The sequence below is a fragment of the Xenopus laevis genome, chromosome 5L, assembly GCF_017654675.1.
Source record: "Xenopus laevis strain J_2021 chromosome 5L, Xenopus_laevis_v10.1, whole genome shotgun sequence".
Taxonomy (NCBI): domain Eukaryota; kingdom Metazoa; phylum Chordata; class Amphibia; order Anura; family Pipidae; genus Xenopus; species Xenopus laevis.
Window position 1 is genome coordinate 60,025,589 of NC_054379.1, and position 16,918 is coordinate 60,042,506.

General features: G+C 40.6%; 1 protein-coding gene across 4 annotated transcripts in view; it reads left to right on the top strand.

The window, feature by feature from the left end:
- Positions 1 to 757: 757 nt before the first annotated feature.
- The window catches only part of ero1b.L (endoplasmic reticulum oxidoreductase beta L homeolog), a 73,906-nt gene continuing 57,745 nt past the window's right edge, over positions 758 to 16,918 (top strand). Inside the window, exon 1 of one of the 4 annotated variants that reach the window (XR_005961248.1) lies at positions 758 to 1,456. Coding sequence is in view for 3 of the 4 variants with exons in the window: in XM_041562806.1 (XP_041418740.1) it covers positions 1,268 to 1,456 (189 nt within the window). In the remaining variant the exon portion in view is untranslated. Of the gene's footprint in view, positions 1,457 to 15,710; positions 16,774 to 16,918 lie in introns of those variants that run through there. The other 3 variants (XM_041562806.1, XM_041562807.1, XM_041562808.1) reach the window with 3 other exon arrangements.

Below are 16,918 nucleotides of genomic sequence, written 5' to 3' on the forward strand. Positions count from 1 at the left end.
ATGTATATAGCAAAAATCAACAGTTTGCCCTGCATATTTTAGGTAAAATGCCCGGATGTGTGGCAAGGTCACAAAGGCCTTGGTCTAGGACACAAAATTTGAGGGGCGGCATGCCATCCAACCACATCTAGAGGAGCCACGATGTGCGGGTGTTCACGGGCATTAGGTCCCGATAGCCAAGGGGTGGCACAAGTGCTCGCAGGGGGATGTGCACGTTTCCGGCAGGCGCAAGGACCCAAACAGCCTAGGGGCACCATATAAGGAAATCTGGCCCTGTTAGGACAGTTTTCATCCTCAATACACAAAAATCAATTGTTTTTAGCCTGGCTCTGAGATACAACCGGATTTGCACAAATCTTAATATGATAAACCTCTCCAGTCCTAAGGAATGGAAAACCTTTGATCAGGGATACCATCTGCGGGTTATTAATGATCAAATCCTGTACTGCCAATGAATCCTTTTTAATGAGCTAATAGTATATACGCTATGCCTTTCCAGCGTTCATTTGTTTTTTGTCTGATTAAGGGGCCTTGGTGCTCCGAAAGCTTGCAATGTATTTTTATGGTTAGGAAATATAGGTATCTTCTACAATACTTTTGTATTGTTTTATTATGTTATTTTTACTACTGGCTAACACAATACCACAGTTTTTGTTTTGTGATCTACTCGCTGTCCTTACTAATGAGTACAGCTTCTGGTCTAAGCCTCTGACCCAGCATGCAGCGTGGGAGGTGACACAGCCTGACACAGCTTGAGTATCAAATAACATATGGGGCTAGGGAGGGAGTATGTGATAATTATGTAGCCCATAAGAAAAACGGTGGGAGGCCAAAGCGTGACATCACTCAAGAGGCAGGGCCAGAGATGAGGACGGAAGAAGACTGGAGAAGTTGGGACCTGTCAGGAAAAAAGTAAGAGGCTATAGCGTAACTGATAAAGCCATAGCAGGGAGGAGGAGGGGGGTGTATGAATGGGGCAGGCAGGACCTGTCAGCACAAAGTAAGAGGAGATTGCATAACTATTACCAGCAGTGAGAGAAATGCATTATTTATCAATACAGAGATTTTAGAATCCTGAGAAAATGCCTCCTTTGCCCATTTATTAAAGCAGCCCTGCACGTATAAGCAGTAATATAGCGATATTCCAGTTCCAGTTTCAAAAATGGCTGATACTTGATCATCACATGACCAAAACAAGCCTCTCTATGGGCGTGAATAGTTAATGCTTCATTGAAGTTTCCCCCGGTTATTTCAGTAGTATTGGTCTATGCTGTTTGTGAGTGCTATGGATATTAATAAACAAGGGAAGCAAAAACGAATGAAGGTAAACCATGTAATACCAATGCTATTAGTGATGATTACTTTGGCCTATCCTTCCCGGCAAAATATGGAGAAAGCAGAGAGAGAAGCAGAGAAAAAGTCTGGACCTTTCTTAGAGCAGAGCTGCGGATGCCATGTAAGTGTCCTGGGGTGCAATATTTAAGTCGAGAAAAAATTATCTTGAGCAGAGTGATAATGTCATAAGCTGAACTGACAAACTGTATAACTGAATGCCGGAGTTTTGGAACCTTTCTCACTTCCCACTCGTCTGTAAAACAATCCAAATCATTAGGAGGCTCTCTTCCCCCTTATTTGTTTTTTACTTAAGCAGGGACCACTTGTGGTGTTTAGACAAAGGGCCTGTACGGTAGATGTCACTGTGCACAAGAGTTATACTGTGTACATAGTACTTTCTAGACTGTTTTAAAGTATTAGAGTTGAATCTATAGAAATAAGTCAAATCAACTGGATTTGCTGTGTTTTTTTTCTTGAAGACGTTTCAGCAATCATCCAACTGACTTTCTCAATTCAGAATAATTTATACATAGGATCTTGCTTCACTATATATCCTATGGAATGTTGCTCCAATGAGCATAATCTGTTTATCATAATCCACAATGATGTCATTAAATTAGGTGTTGACTGTATTAGCAAGATTGGAGCTTTGATGTGTTATTAAACCTTCCAGGGAGAGGTGCCAAAACAGCATTGTATGTGGCAGACCATAGACGTCGCACCCCCCAGTCTCTATTCAAACTTGGTTTTTCAGTTTTTACATATATGGCTTCTTTAACACCTCTTTTGAACCAGTCAATCTCCAGGTCTAGAATCTGAATTTGGCAGTCTTCAAACGTGTCCTTTTTCTTTCAGATGTACATACATGGCTGAGTTCTGAACAGAGGAGCTGGCTCTTCTGTGCTGCGCCATACGCTGGTATAACTGTTGTTTGGTTTCCCCCACATACAAATCAGAGCATTCCTCACTGCACTGCATACACAATGTTACTCTTCTTGTGTTTTGGGGTTGGGTCCTTTGGGTGAACTAGTTGCTGCCTCAGTGTGTTGCTGGGTTTAAAGCAGATAGGGATGTGGTGTTTATTAAAAATAATTTTTAATAAAAAATGTAATAAATAAAATATTTTCCGATACCCCAGCTACATATGAGAGGACCAAGCTCTTATTCCTGTCCTGTTTTCCACCTTCACCAGTAGTCTTGGTGTTATTGCTTCGTTTTCACAAAAGCCCAATCTGGATACCCACATGTCTTCAGGGCCCCTCTGAGATGTTCCATCTCTTTCAACTTAGCCTCTGTGCTGGTGGCGATCTTGTCTGTCTGTGATGTAGAGTTTTGATGACCCTCAGTTGGTGATCTAGTGGATGGTGGGAGTCAAACAGCAGGTACTGGTCTAGGTTGGTAGGTTTCATGTAGACCTCAATGCCCAGCATACCACCCTCTCTGAATCTTACCAAACAGTCCAAAAAAGCAGTGTGTCATCTTGCACATCTTCTCGTGTAAACTTGATGTTGTGGTCCACTGTGTTGATGTGTTCAGTGAAAGTCTGTACCTCCTGTGTGTGTGTGTGTGTGTGTGTGTATTTTAATCCACATAATGGAACCAATGACTGGGAGTGATTCCTTTGAAGCTATCCAAGGCCTTTCTTTCCACTTCCCTCCATGTACATGTTTGCCACAGTGGGCGAAACTGGTGATCCCATAGTGCAGCCATGCTTCTGCCTGTAGAACTTGTCCTTGTACTTGAAATATGTGGTACTTAGGCATAGGCCCAGTAAGGAACATACTTGCTCTGGGTTAAGCTTTGTTCTGTTGTCAAGGTTGTTGTCTTTTAACAACGTTTTGTCACAGTTTTAACTGCCTCTGTGATGGGAATGCACTTAGGGGTATATTTATCAGAGTGAAGTTAATAGTGAAGTTCCGCCACTCCCCATTCATTTCTATGGGATTTTTAAAGGCGTATTTATCAAAGGGTGAAATTTCACTTTCACCCATTGATAAATACGCCTTTCAAAATCCCATAGAAATGAATTGAGAGCTGCGGCATTTCATTTTAGTGGCGGAACTTCACTCTTTGATAAATTTACCCCTTAAAGAGAGAAGTAACATCATATAATACCATGGTTTCTTCTGTGCCCAGTACTAACCCTTGGATTTTGTCAGTAAAATCCTAGGAGTTCTGTATGTGATGCTCTGTATTTCCAACCAACGGGGCTAGGATGTTGGCTAGGTATTTTGCCATGTTGTAGGTCACAGAGTTAATGCTGCTGACAATAGGTCTGAGAGGGGCCCCTTTCTTGTGTATCTTAGGGAGTCCATATATACATGGATGTGTTTTCTCCCAAACCCTGGTGAGCCTACCATACTTCTTACTGCTTTAATCTGTACGTTTGAAAATTACATTATTGCTGCTGACCAAGGGGACATTGCTGCTGCTAGAAAGCGTGCTTTACTTATTCACTGCCTGGGAGCAGAGGGACAGCGTATATTCTATACATTACCATTACCTAATGATACTTATGAAACTGCTCTTACTGCTATAAAGAACTTTTTCATGCCAAGAGTAATGTGGTTGCTAAAAGATATAAGTTGCGCCAACGTGGACAGCGTAATGGCGAATTTGTAGCAGTTTTGAGAGAGCTGGTTGTTACCTGGGACTTTGGGAATCTAACAGATGAAATGCTAAGAGACCAAATAGTGGAAAAAACAAACTCACCTCGCATTAGAGAGAGGCTGCTCCTAGAGCAGGATTTAACCCTTGCAAAAGCTATTACAGTTGCTTGCCAAATTGAAAACAGCAGTGGCAGAGGCTAAAACTCTCAGTCAAGGAACTATTGGGAATGTACAGACTGTCAATTCAGCACTGTGGCCTAATAATGCACAGTCACAGGCAAAATACAGTGCTAAGGAAAGGGATTCACCTACACTGCAAAACCGTGCAGCAAATACAAATAAAAATACTGCCTTTGCTGTATTTCAACACAACACACTGGAAATTATGCTTATGCTTTTGTCCTGCAAAAGCTGTACAGTGCCGCAAATGACAAAAAAGTAGGACATTTTGCTAAGATCTGCCATAGTTCTGCTAAAGATGTTCATGAAGTCACTACTACAAATGTTACAGTATTAAGTGTGGATAAAGCTGACACATCTATTCCAGACAAGTTTATATGCACTGTAAGTGTCAATACAGCTTCTGCTGACAAGGGACACTCCATTAACCTGATGCTTGATACAGGTTCAGCTGTTTCTATACTACCAAAGGATAGTAAGTTAAGTTGAGACCAGATGTAAAACCAGTATGCCAGAAATTGAGGTGATTGCCCTACTCTATAAGGGAGACTGTCTCACAGGAACTAAAGAAACTGGTAGACCAAGATGTGATTGAAAAATCAGAATCCTCCAAATGGGTTTAAACCAATTGTTGTAACAATGAAGAAAACTGGAGGTATTCGATTGTGTGTTGATCTCCGTGAACCTAATAATGCAGTTGTTATGGATAATCATCCCTTGCCACACATAGAGGAAATATTTTCTCAGAGGAGCACAATTCTTTTCTACCCTGGATCTTCAGAGAGCTTATCATCAAGTATTACTGCACGAGGAAAGCAGAGACCTCACTGCATTTATCACCCATGATGGTTTGTTTTGGTTCAAGCGTGGACCTTATGGACTGGCTTCAGCACCAAGTTGTTTTCAAAGACTGATGTCTTCTATACTCCATGGCATACCTAGTGTGCAATGCTACTTGGATGATATAATTGTCTACGCTCCAACTATGGATCTTCATGACAAGTACCTAAAAAATGTTCTGAAATGCATTGATTCTGCAGGACTGAAACTGAAGCTTTCCAAATGCCACTTCAGACAAACTCCGCTGTCATATCATTTAACGAGATGGATTACTGCCTGACCCTGACCATGTTAATGCTGTTACATAAGCACCTACTCCATCTGATATCCAGACCTTACAAGCTTTCTTAGGTCTTGCTTCATGGTATTCTAAGTTAATTCCCAACTATGCTTAAGTTGTGGAGCCACTTAGAGCACTACTACATGGAACTTTAAGTCTGGTGTGGTCAGAGTCTGCTCAACATAGCTTTGAAATAGTGAAACAGCTAATTGTGAACAGTCCAGCGCTAGCTTTATTTGATCCTGCAATACCCACTATGGTTACTACAGATGCTTCAGACTATGGCGTTGGTGCAGTTCTCACACAGAACCATGCATTTGCATTCAGAACATAGAGTGTAAGTATTCAACTGTTGAAAAAGAAGCTCTAGCTCACAGAAATATGGAGAACCTACCTATGGGGTAGAGAATTTACCTTATGCACTGATCATAGCACTTTAACTACACTGCTTACAACAAAGAGACTAGGAAGAGCTGGAATGCATATAGCTAGATGGTCAGCAAGGCTACTGAATTTCAACTAAAAAATGCAATACAAACCAGGTTTGAAAAATGTTACTGCTGATTGTTTGTCACGTTTACCCTTACTTGCAGCTTCTGATACACTGGACGAGGACATAGAAGTAGCATTGACTGATTTACTATCATCTACAGTTACAGCTGCTGATTTTAAGCAAGCTTGCCTCACATGTCCAATTCAAGTAAAACTACGGGACATCTTACAAAGCAAATGGCCAAATGCTACTTGGATGATATAATTGTCTACGCTCCAACTATTGATCTTCATGACAAGTGCATGACAAATGCATTGATTCTGCAACCTTACTACAGGATTAGAAATTAACTGTCCTTAGTAGATAGCTATGTTGTCCGTGAAGCCCACCATTTACTGGAATCAGAGACTTTGTGAGGAAAGCTCATACAACTTGCACATGAGAGTCATCAAGGAATTGTATGTACAAAACAAAGACTATGAGAACTATACTGGTGGCCAGCAATGGATGCCGATGTGGTAACTGTCATTCATTCTTGTGTTACTTGTCAGAATCATGACAAAACAACTTTCACACATACACCACTACTTCAGCCAGTACCATTCCCTGATTCAGCATGGGAAAAACTTGCTATTGACATTGTGGGTCCTTTTGCAGATGCGCCTATAGACTGTAGATTTGCTATAACCTTGATAGACTATTACAGTAAATAGCCTGAAATTGCATTTGTTTCTCAGATAACATCAACTACAGTAACAACATTTCTGTCTACAGTCTTCAGCAGAGAAGGTAATCCAAATGAGTTTATATCAGACAACGGCCCACAGTTTATCTCATCTGAGTTTGAATTATTTCTTAAAGAGAGGAATATTGTGCATAGGAAATCTTCAGTGTATTACCCACAAGCAAATGGAGAAATCGAGTGATTCAACAGAAGTCTGAAAGGAAAACTACTGAAAGTATTTACAACAGAGTTCCTACATAACTACAGAGCAACGCGCCATGCAACAACCCTATTATCTCCAGCTGAATTACTACAATGCAGACAGATGCACACTAAGTGACATGTTGCAGACATCAAACTTCCACAAAATACTGTGACTACAAAATTGTCTACTGCTGACATTGTCAAACGTCAACAAGCCAAATGCAAGACTTATACGGACAGAAAATGTGGTGAAAGAGAAGTACACTTTCAGCCTGGATCTTTAGTCAGAATTAAGAAACCAGAAATACTGAAACAAGGACAATCTAAATTTACTACACCACTTGAAGTGAGACGCCAGTGAGGACCATACACATATGAACTGTCTGATGGATGCATATGGAATGCAAGTCTTCTTGCTCCTGTTAGGACTGACTTTGGAGAAGCTCCATTTGATGAAGGACATTTTCCTACTCCTGATGTCAACTGCAATAGACCTGAAGAAAGTGAACCTATAAGGCGTACTGAGAGAATCAGAGAACTACCTGCATGGACCAAGGACTATGTGATGTGAATAATGCATAATATTGCTTTTGCCCAAATGCTTTCCTACTATAGGGGGAATATGTGGTGTTTATACAAAGGGCCTGTAGGTGTCATTGTGCACAAGAGTTATACTGTGTACATAGTACTTTCTAGACTGTTTTAAAGTATTAGAGCTGAAGTGTAATGGCTGCATGAACCTGCGAATAAAGCACTGTTATACTCTACTCATCCTCGGCTACCAAAACATAACACCACTATGCTGCAGTATAATGTATTTTAAATAGGAACCTTAAATGAAAGTGGTGTTGAATCAAATAAGTGCATCTTTAAAGGGTAATGATGTCAGAAATTAGAATTCTAAGCAACTATCCAATATACTTTTATGTACTTTCTAATTATAACTGTTGTTAAAGCAGCTATCTTTCTGTACCTTTCTATTCTCTTCACTGCTGGTCATGGCTACATGTACAAATGTAGCACAGAAATGCTAAGACATTAGCAATGTGGAGTCTACTTTTAGTGAAATTATCACTTCAGAGTCAACCACCTCAACTAGTACAGTACAATGGAAAATGTAATTTGAAGGGCACCTATCAAATAAAAATTGTTTCCCCCGCTGGAGCTGTGGGCAAACAGAGCCCACAGTCAAAGTGGGAGGAAACAGTAGTATTTTTCAGTAATAAGCACCCAATGGGGCAGATTACTAAAGGGCAAAGTGGCCATGGCTAGCGAAAATTCGTCAGCAATCCCATCCGCAAAGACATCGACAGGCATCGATAGTGTAGTTTTGCACCCTATCTCCAGAGTTTCCTCCGCCAACTTAGAACTGCCGAACTGATAAGATGAAGCTACATCCTCCTCAATCTTGTCAGTGACATCAATCCTGTATGCCAAAAAGTCATAATTTGCCTTCAGATGTTTTAACTATTAAAAAAAAAATACATTTATTTTAGTGCTTTTGTCTTTATTTTGCTTCCTTGGACATTTTTAATAATAAGTAGCCACCAAAATGTCTAAAAGGTCTATTTGACCTATATGTACCCACCCTATTCAAATTGACATAAGCGTAAGTGTACTAACGAAGTTTTGCAGAAATGAGCACAAGCAAAAGGTCGCTATGAAATGCTCACGCTGACAAATTACCGCTAGCGAAACTTTACTAGCATTCGGCTACATAGATGCAACTTCGCCGTTTCTGAAGCCACTATTTTAAAACTGGCAAGACAAAAGATGGAGCTGCTTGTGAACACTGCTGGGATCTTTTCACCTACTCAACATCTACTGATCCACCTTTTGGGCATCCTGGATATAACAGTAGTCTGTTTTCCAGAATGCCTTGCTCAGTTCTGTGATTTTCCTTTTTTAGAGTTCTTTTAATCACAAGCAAGGCATTGTGTAAAACAGTAAACAGTGCTTCAGGCCATTTGGACTCTTTCTCAGGTGTGACTCTCATACTAAAGCAAGAGACTTTGTGGCTTAGCATCATGCCTACAGCATTTGTATTTCAAAGTTCATTTAAGCAGTTATAAGGTTTATCATTATGTCATCTAATTTCTTTAGCATGTAACCAGGCTAGCTCTTATGAACATAAATGTTTACAAGTTTTGATCTGGCAGAGCTCCATCCTAGCATATTCATGTTAGCTCAGTATATAAATATATTAGTGATTTATTTATTGGTAACTGATATTTAAATTTGCAAGAATTTGGGGTCTGTAATAGTGGTATTAAACTTTTCCCTGTCAGCAACATAGAACCAGTGTTACTGACAAGAAAGTTACAGTGCAATAGATTCTTTGTTTCTTAATTTAATTAAAATGAATGAAAGAAGCCTGTTGCTAGACAGTCCATAACGCCTACTGGCAGGTGAAGTCTAAAAATTATGCTGACACATTATTATTCTTTATTTATATAGTGCTGACATATTTCAAAGCGCTTTATCGAGATTATACATCAGACAATGGTGTAACTATATATGAAGCAGACCTAGCTGTGAGGGACAATGGGCCCTGGACCATAAGGTGTGCTTCCTCTGTAGCTCCCTTCTGAGCAGGCCACTGGTAGCGATGGATGCAAGCAGATGGGTAGTGGGGGAGAGGCTTGATAGGGGTTACAGTGTGCACTGTGCCCCTTCAACGATTTTATTAACGGGGCGTCCTGGCACCCTGTAGTAGCGCTGACATCAGACACATTCCTTGAAATGATGGCAACGGGTTTTGACCTTAAACATGTCATGTTACCACTACCTGGAATACATGGTTTGTTGGAGTTCTTCTTCCTATCATATTTGGTTTTGTGGAGCCCAACATTAATCCAATTTACATTTGTAATTCAGCCTAGAAAAAAAAACAAGATCTTGTGAGATCAATGTGACTGAAAAATCTGTCTCTCCTTACCCTAAACAGTTTAGTTTGTCAGAATTACCTATGGTAAGTCTATGGGCACACAGGTGGAAGGCTCTTGCTGTTTTCAGCCTGCATATTTTTGCAGGCTGAGAGAAGCAGATCTGCTCAGTGCCCCTGCTCCATTGTTTTGAATTTGATCAGCCTATGTGCTGTCACACACAGTGGAGCTGAAGCTGAGATCGGTCTGGAGATGCCTCCTTTCACGTATTTGGGCTTACATGGCTCATCAAGTCTATAACTTTGTTGTGGCTCCAAAAACGACACTTTAAAAATAATGCTCAGCCACATGGAACACACCCTAGACTCAAGCGGACAAAGAACACTCTGCACTTCCATGTGATTCTTCAAACGACAGGGGGAGGGTAGCCTTAATGTGTTTCATGGCAATAGACAGCCACTTCCTCAGAAGCTATAGAAATCTTTCTTTTCCCCTGAACATTGGTGCTCCTTGTGTTTCTAAAAGTAATATAATAAACACTTATATGAAAATGCATTGAGCACTCTGCCCGCTCAAGTTTATAGTGTATTTCGTATAGCCGAGCCTTGTATTTGATTTGTCTTTGTTTTGACCAATCTTTGTTGGTTCTCATCCTGATGGACAAGCAGGCCCGGGGTTGTGAGCAGGCCACAAAGGCCCGGGCATAGGGTGGCAAAAATTGGGGGCTGTTTGCCACCCGCTGGCCACATCACCACTGGGGACTGGACAGGAGATTTTGACAGTGTTTTGAATGTCGCACCCACTGAGTCCCCAGAGGAACATTTTGCAATGGGCATGAAGAAGTAGAGCCGGCTGGGAAAGCAGGTTGGTGTGAGGATTTTGAGTGACAGGGAAGGAGGTTGGGGGGCAGACTGGGCGAGGTTTGGTGCAAGGGGGAAAGGTGATCAGAGGGGGTCATTGAGGGGCGGGGTTGGGTGCGAGTGGTGGTGGTGGTGGGGGTCTATGGGCACAGTATCTTAAAATTGTCCCTGTGGGCAAGTAATGGTAATATCCAGTAAGATTATGGTGGAGGGGCCTAAAGACCTGTCAGCTGGAATGTATACCAAATTGACCAGTGTATGGCTGCCTTTAGAAATATAAATCCCATAGGTATTTCATAAATACCAACTAAAATATCAAGGTAATGACAACCTATAAGGCTATGGGTACAGGCTGTTGCTAGTGGCTGTTGTCAGCCTGTGTATTTTTGCAGGCTTTTTGTGTAATTTGAATCTGGTCAGCCTGTGTGCAGTCACACACAGTGGAGCTGAAGCTGAGGTCAGTATTTGGGTTGACCTCAGCCTTTGTTTGAGCGCACACAGGTTGATCAAATTCAAATCAATGGAGTAGATCTGCTTCTCTCAGTTTGCAAAAATACACAGGCTGACAACATCCACTGACAACAGTCTGTATGCTCATAGCCTAAGGATTTGTGAAAACATTTGGAAAACGTGAATAAGGTTAAGGAGGGCCTCTTATAAGGAATTCATTTTTACTACCGTATATCCATGGTCTTTATGTACCTTATTTAACCATGTGATGTATTATGTTTCTCCCCTTTGATTTAATTTTTTCTTATAAAACCAGTTTCCAATATACAGTACTGGTTTGAGAATATTTTATTGGTGTCCCTTTTGTTTGCCGGCATCCCCAATGGAAAGGGAGTTGTGCCAGACGCAGAAAGTATTTAAGGATTTTAGAGGGCTGTTATGACTGGGAATTGTGGGTATCTAACTAAATGCCATAACTGTGCTAGGTTTTTTGTTACTGTTTAAATATATGTTGTAAAATATCTTTTGGCTGCTCTTGGGAAATGTTACTGCTGTTTAACTTTGTGCTGGAAAAACAAACATACTATTAATGCCAAAAGTAGATCCAATTGACCTTGTTTTGATTGTATCTTTCCCCCTCTTGCCCATGGTTTATAATTATCATGGAAAACAACTGTATTCCGATCCTTTACCTATTCTTAACTTATACTGTATAACAAATCCTATACTAAGGGGGTTATTTATTAAAGTCTAAATGCTTTGTGGAAAACTTGAATTTTATTGAGATTTTGAGATTAATTATATACCTCGAGGCTGCAAAAAGTCAGAATCTGAAAATACTTGTGTAAAAGTCAATGGCAGAGGTCCTATTTGCAATCTGTAGATATTTATTTTTCTGCGCTGGGGTTCGTACGATAATCTGAACATTTCAGGCTTTTCCGCAGTTTCATGAAAAAAAATTGACTTTTCAGACGTCAAATACGAAAAAATCTCTGATTTTGTGCGACAATCCGAAAAAGTCGCAGTTTTTCAAGATCTGATTCGATTTTTTTCTGGATCAATAATCAGCAGTGGGGGTGGGGTTATGATGCGGCGATTTACCAATCGCATGTCAATCATGGGGAATCCTGCCTGGTTTACCTAATTTGGACCCTGCAGCCCTTCAAAATACCAGGCTGTCCGGGTCAAAACCAGACAGGTGGCAACCCTAGGCCATACACCGTATTGTCACCTTTCTATTGTTTCCTTCTTTCTGAGCAAAACAGCAGGGCTCAAAGAGAAGCAGTGGCTCCTCTTTGTTTCCTCATCTGAGTTAATTTTCGGACCTGTAGGACCAACCTATTTCCATTGTACATAGACATTGGGCAGGATCATCTAGCCAGCGTACATAAAATGTGCAAAATTCGTTTTTTTTTGTACGATTTTATTGTACGTGTATGGCCAGTTTAACAGTGGCCATCATGAGAGCATGACACAAAAATGCTATTACTAAAAAAAAATGGAGAACTGATCTTTATAACTTTTCTAGAAAAAGATTTATCCAAGACTGAAATTTAAGCTCATCACAGAAAAGCTTTCTTTTCATTCCTATATTATTTTTTAGAAGTGTATTTATTAAATGGTGAACTTTCATTTTCATCCATTAATAAATTTGCTTCTAAAAATTGCCTCAGACTACACGACCAACTTGGATGCGTTTCCGTCGGATCCGACGCGACTTCACGTGGGCAACAAAACGATGGAAACGCATCCAAGTCGGTTGTGTAGTCCTACCCTAATTGATTAATTCAGTGTCATTTGATCATTGGTTTGCTGGTTTTCTTGTTTGTCATGATTGTCAACCCCACCTTGGTAATAATGCTACTGTTTGAAACATTAATATATTTTCAGTCCCCTGATTTTATATGGCCAACCCAGCTGTCATTGATATGTAGAAGAGGATAAAAGGCTCTACGCTGTGTAATTATGTGCACATGCATGTTAAATGATATAATGTCTATTTCTGGTGCATGTATACACTATTACAGTGGTATTCAGAATGCTCTGGACTTGGGGTTTTCCCGATAATGGATCGTTCTGTAATTTGGACCTTCATACCTTAAAGGAGAACTAAACCCCCCATGGTCAAAAGTCCCCACTGGCTCCCCTCCCTGCCTCCCCCCTTCTCAGTGTTACCCCAGAATTGTGTCCCCTGTAGGATTACTGACCACACATGCAGAGTCAGCGCAGCAGAGCTCACGAGCGACATCTTCGGTACTCTTTGTAAAGTGAGAGCCGTATTGGCATATGCGCAGTTGGAGCAATCTTCCGGTTTGCACAAGAAGTGACGGAAATTACCGAAGGGGAGGAAGAAGACCCTGAAGATCCCGGAGATGGTGCCTTTGAGCTCCGCTGTGCTGACTCTGCATGTGCGGTCAGTAATCCTACTGGGGACACAAAAAAGGAACAGTAACATCAAAAAATAAAAAGTGTTTTAAAGGGATACTGTCATGGGAAAAAAAGTTTTTTTTCAAAACACATCAGTTGATAGTGCTGCTCCAGTAGAATGCTGCACTGAATCAGTTTCTCAAAAGAGCAAACAGATTGTTTTTATATTTAATTTTGAAATCTGACATGGGGCTAGACATATTGTCAGTTTCTCAGCTACCCCCAGTCATGTGACTTGTGCTCTGATAAACTTCAGTCACTCTTTACTGCTGTACTGCAAGTTGGAGTTATATCTCCCCCCCCCCAGCAGCCTAACAATAGAACAATGAGAAGGTAACCAGATAGCAGTTCTCTAATACAAGATAACAGCTGCCTGATATATCTAAGAACAGCACTCAATAGTAAAATCCAGGTCCCACTGCGACACATTTAGTTACATTGAGTAGGTGAAACAGCCTGCCAGAAATCAGCTCTATACTAAAGTGCTGGCTCTTTCTGAAAGCGCAATTACTACTGGCTGCCTACACACCAATATTTCAACTAAAAAAAATACACTTGCTGGTTCAGGAATTACATTTTGTATTGTAGACTGCTTTATTTGCAGTGTAAACAGTGTAATTTAGAAATAACTACATCATAAAAATCACAACAGAATCCCTTTAAAATAATAAAAATATAATGCAATGTTGCCCTGCACTTTCACTAGTGTTTGCTTCAGAAACACTACTATTGTTCATATAAATAAGCTGCTGTGTAGCAATGGGGGCAGCCATTCAAAGGAGAAAAGGCTCAGGGTAAACAGCAGATAAGCTCTGTAGAAAATAATGGTATTATCTGTTATCCACTATTTAACGTGTGCCATATAGCCTTTTTTTCTATTTCCACCATTGCTACAGAGCAGCTTGTTTATATGAACTATAGTACTGTTTCTAAAGCAAACAGATCGTTTTACCAGTGCAGGGCAACAGTACATGATATTTTCATTACTTTCCTTTTATGGTGTTACTGCTCCTTTAAGTCTACTAGAAGATCATGAAGATCATGAAATAAATGCAATAGGTTGGTTTTGTTTACAATAAGGATTAATTTTATCATAGTTTGGATCAAGTACAAGGTACTGTTTTATTATTACAGAGAAAAAGGAAATAATATTTAGACATTTAGATTATTTGATAAAATGTAGTCAATCTATTTGTGTTATATAGACTAGCAAACCTATTGCCTTTTTGGCAGTGATGTGCATGGTGGCAGCAGCTTCCGTTTATTGGACAAAGTATGATTGGCAGGCAGTGGCGGAACTACCGGGGGAGCAGGGGGTGCGAGCAGGCCAGGGCCCGCACCCCCTCAGGGCCCCCCGGCAGCTCACGCGCCACTGACAAATGCGGCCGTACGGAGGGGGGCGGGGCCTGGCTGCGCATCACTCACCATGGCCCCCCCCTCAAGTGACGCTACTGTTGGCAGGGTTACCGAGAGTGGTCTCCAGGCAGGCACAGAGAGAAAGGCACAACATGGCCATATGTAGTCAATTCAAAGCAGTTGCACTCAAATCCGAACTGTTCTAGGTAAATCTGGGTGCTGGATCAAAAGAAATATATAAATTTGTTCAAAGATCCGCACTACCACTTTTTTTGTGAATCAAAGTAGTGTTATTTGTTACATGACATGTAACAAATAACACTACTTTGATTCACAAAAAAATGACATGTAACAAATAACACTACTTTGATTCACAAAAAAAGTGGTAGTGCAGATCTTTGAACAAATTTATATATTTCTTTTGATTTACAGTTTGAGATATATATATATATATATATATATATATATATATATATATATATATATATATATATATATATATATATATATATTCAAATTCAAAACAAACTAAATGCATTATTGCCCAATGGTCCTACCTTTGATAGACACATAGACATCCCTGCCAGCAGTTCATGACATGCACAGCGCGTGGCCCCAATTTATGGCACAAGCTTTTAAAGTACAACTGCCAGCATTAGCAGGCCTCGTTTTGCTATCTGTGCAACACAAAGTTGCAGTTCACTTTGGACATAAATTATGTAAATAACAGAAATGCCTGTAAACTGTGCACATCTCCTGCCCCCTAATCAAAGAAACACCTGTTAATTTCAGGGCCAATGCCATCCCCTAAAACCCTGAAAATACAATGATGCCAATGGTTTTCTCCCATAATTTTATTGCCCAGAAGTGGAAACGTGTAGACTACAAAGCAGTGGATCATCAGTCCCCTGGTTCCGATTCAGTACTGACCCACATCACAGTCCTTTTGAATAATAAATCACTGCCCCCACTCACCTTCCCTAATGGGGCCTGGCAGGCAGTCACATGACCCACTGGGGGTCTCTCAAGATTAAGAGATAACAAGTCCCAATTACAGATTGGCCCAGCCCTCAGGCTGCCAGCTCTCTCTCGGGCATGAATAGGGTAGCGCAGCACTGACCTCAGAGCACAATCTTTGTGTAGTTCTGACATTTTATGCATTGATTTGAATAAGAGACTGGGATATGAATAGGAGAGAGCCTGAATAGAAAGATGAGTAATAAAAGGTAGCAATCACAGAATAATTATCAAAAGGTGACAAATAATTAAAAAAAACTATATAAAAAAAAATAATGACGACCAAATCTAATGTGTTTAGAATTGGCAATTCTATAATTTACAAAAAGTCAACCCAAATGTGAATCGCCCGTTTAACAAAACAAAATAGACTTTAGTAAAAGTGCATCAACGATTGCTGGACCTGTACAATCCCATTCTAATATTCAGTTCCTTCCTCCTTCGCTCTGTTATGGTTTAGCAGTTGCTGAAATGCACACAGTACAGCTGATGTATTGTATCTGCCTCCATCGTAAACCAGAGAAATCTTCTGCCCTAGAATGTAATTGCTATGCTCATTGTGCTACACCGGTATACCCAAAACATGTTGCTTCGTGGTGATCGTCTATTGGCTGTGCAGTTTGCCAACTTCATACTTCTATTGGGTGTTTTTACAAGTGGGCGTTGCACGCAGGGATACGTTTATGGCGTCCTCTTTGACAGGTAGTTTCTATGACAATGACCAGGAGATAGCGTGAGCTGTTGTGGTAGCTGAGGGTTGTAAAAATGAACTTGCGTAGGGGGTTATAAAGCTGAACGGAGGGTATGTTTCCTTCTAATGAAATGCTATTGCAATTTGTGCTTTCTCTTGCAGTCGCGCTCCTGTTTAGATAGTGGTTGTCAGGGTATAGCAGGTCACACGGGACATGTGTCCCAGTGGGAAGAAGGAGGCGGGGCCGTCTTTCCTGCCTTCTGCATTTATTTACAAAAACTAGCGGTGAGCTGTAGCTCAGGTGTATAGATAGCAGTCCTGGGACAAGCATGATCAAAAGCATTAAGAGCATCGGACTTTTTGTCACCCCGTTACTGCTGCTAACACTTGTGCTCACCTCTTCAGGCATCAATGAATACCAGGTAAGTGTGGCGTGAAGTGGCAAAACAATTTTAGGCACGGTCTTAATAAATATATCTGAGATAAATGTGTCTAAATGCAGTCGAGGAAAATACCTCACAAAGAGTTCATAGAATTAATGGGGCTATTCCAGGAATCCCCACCTAC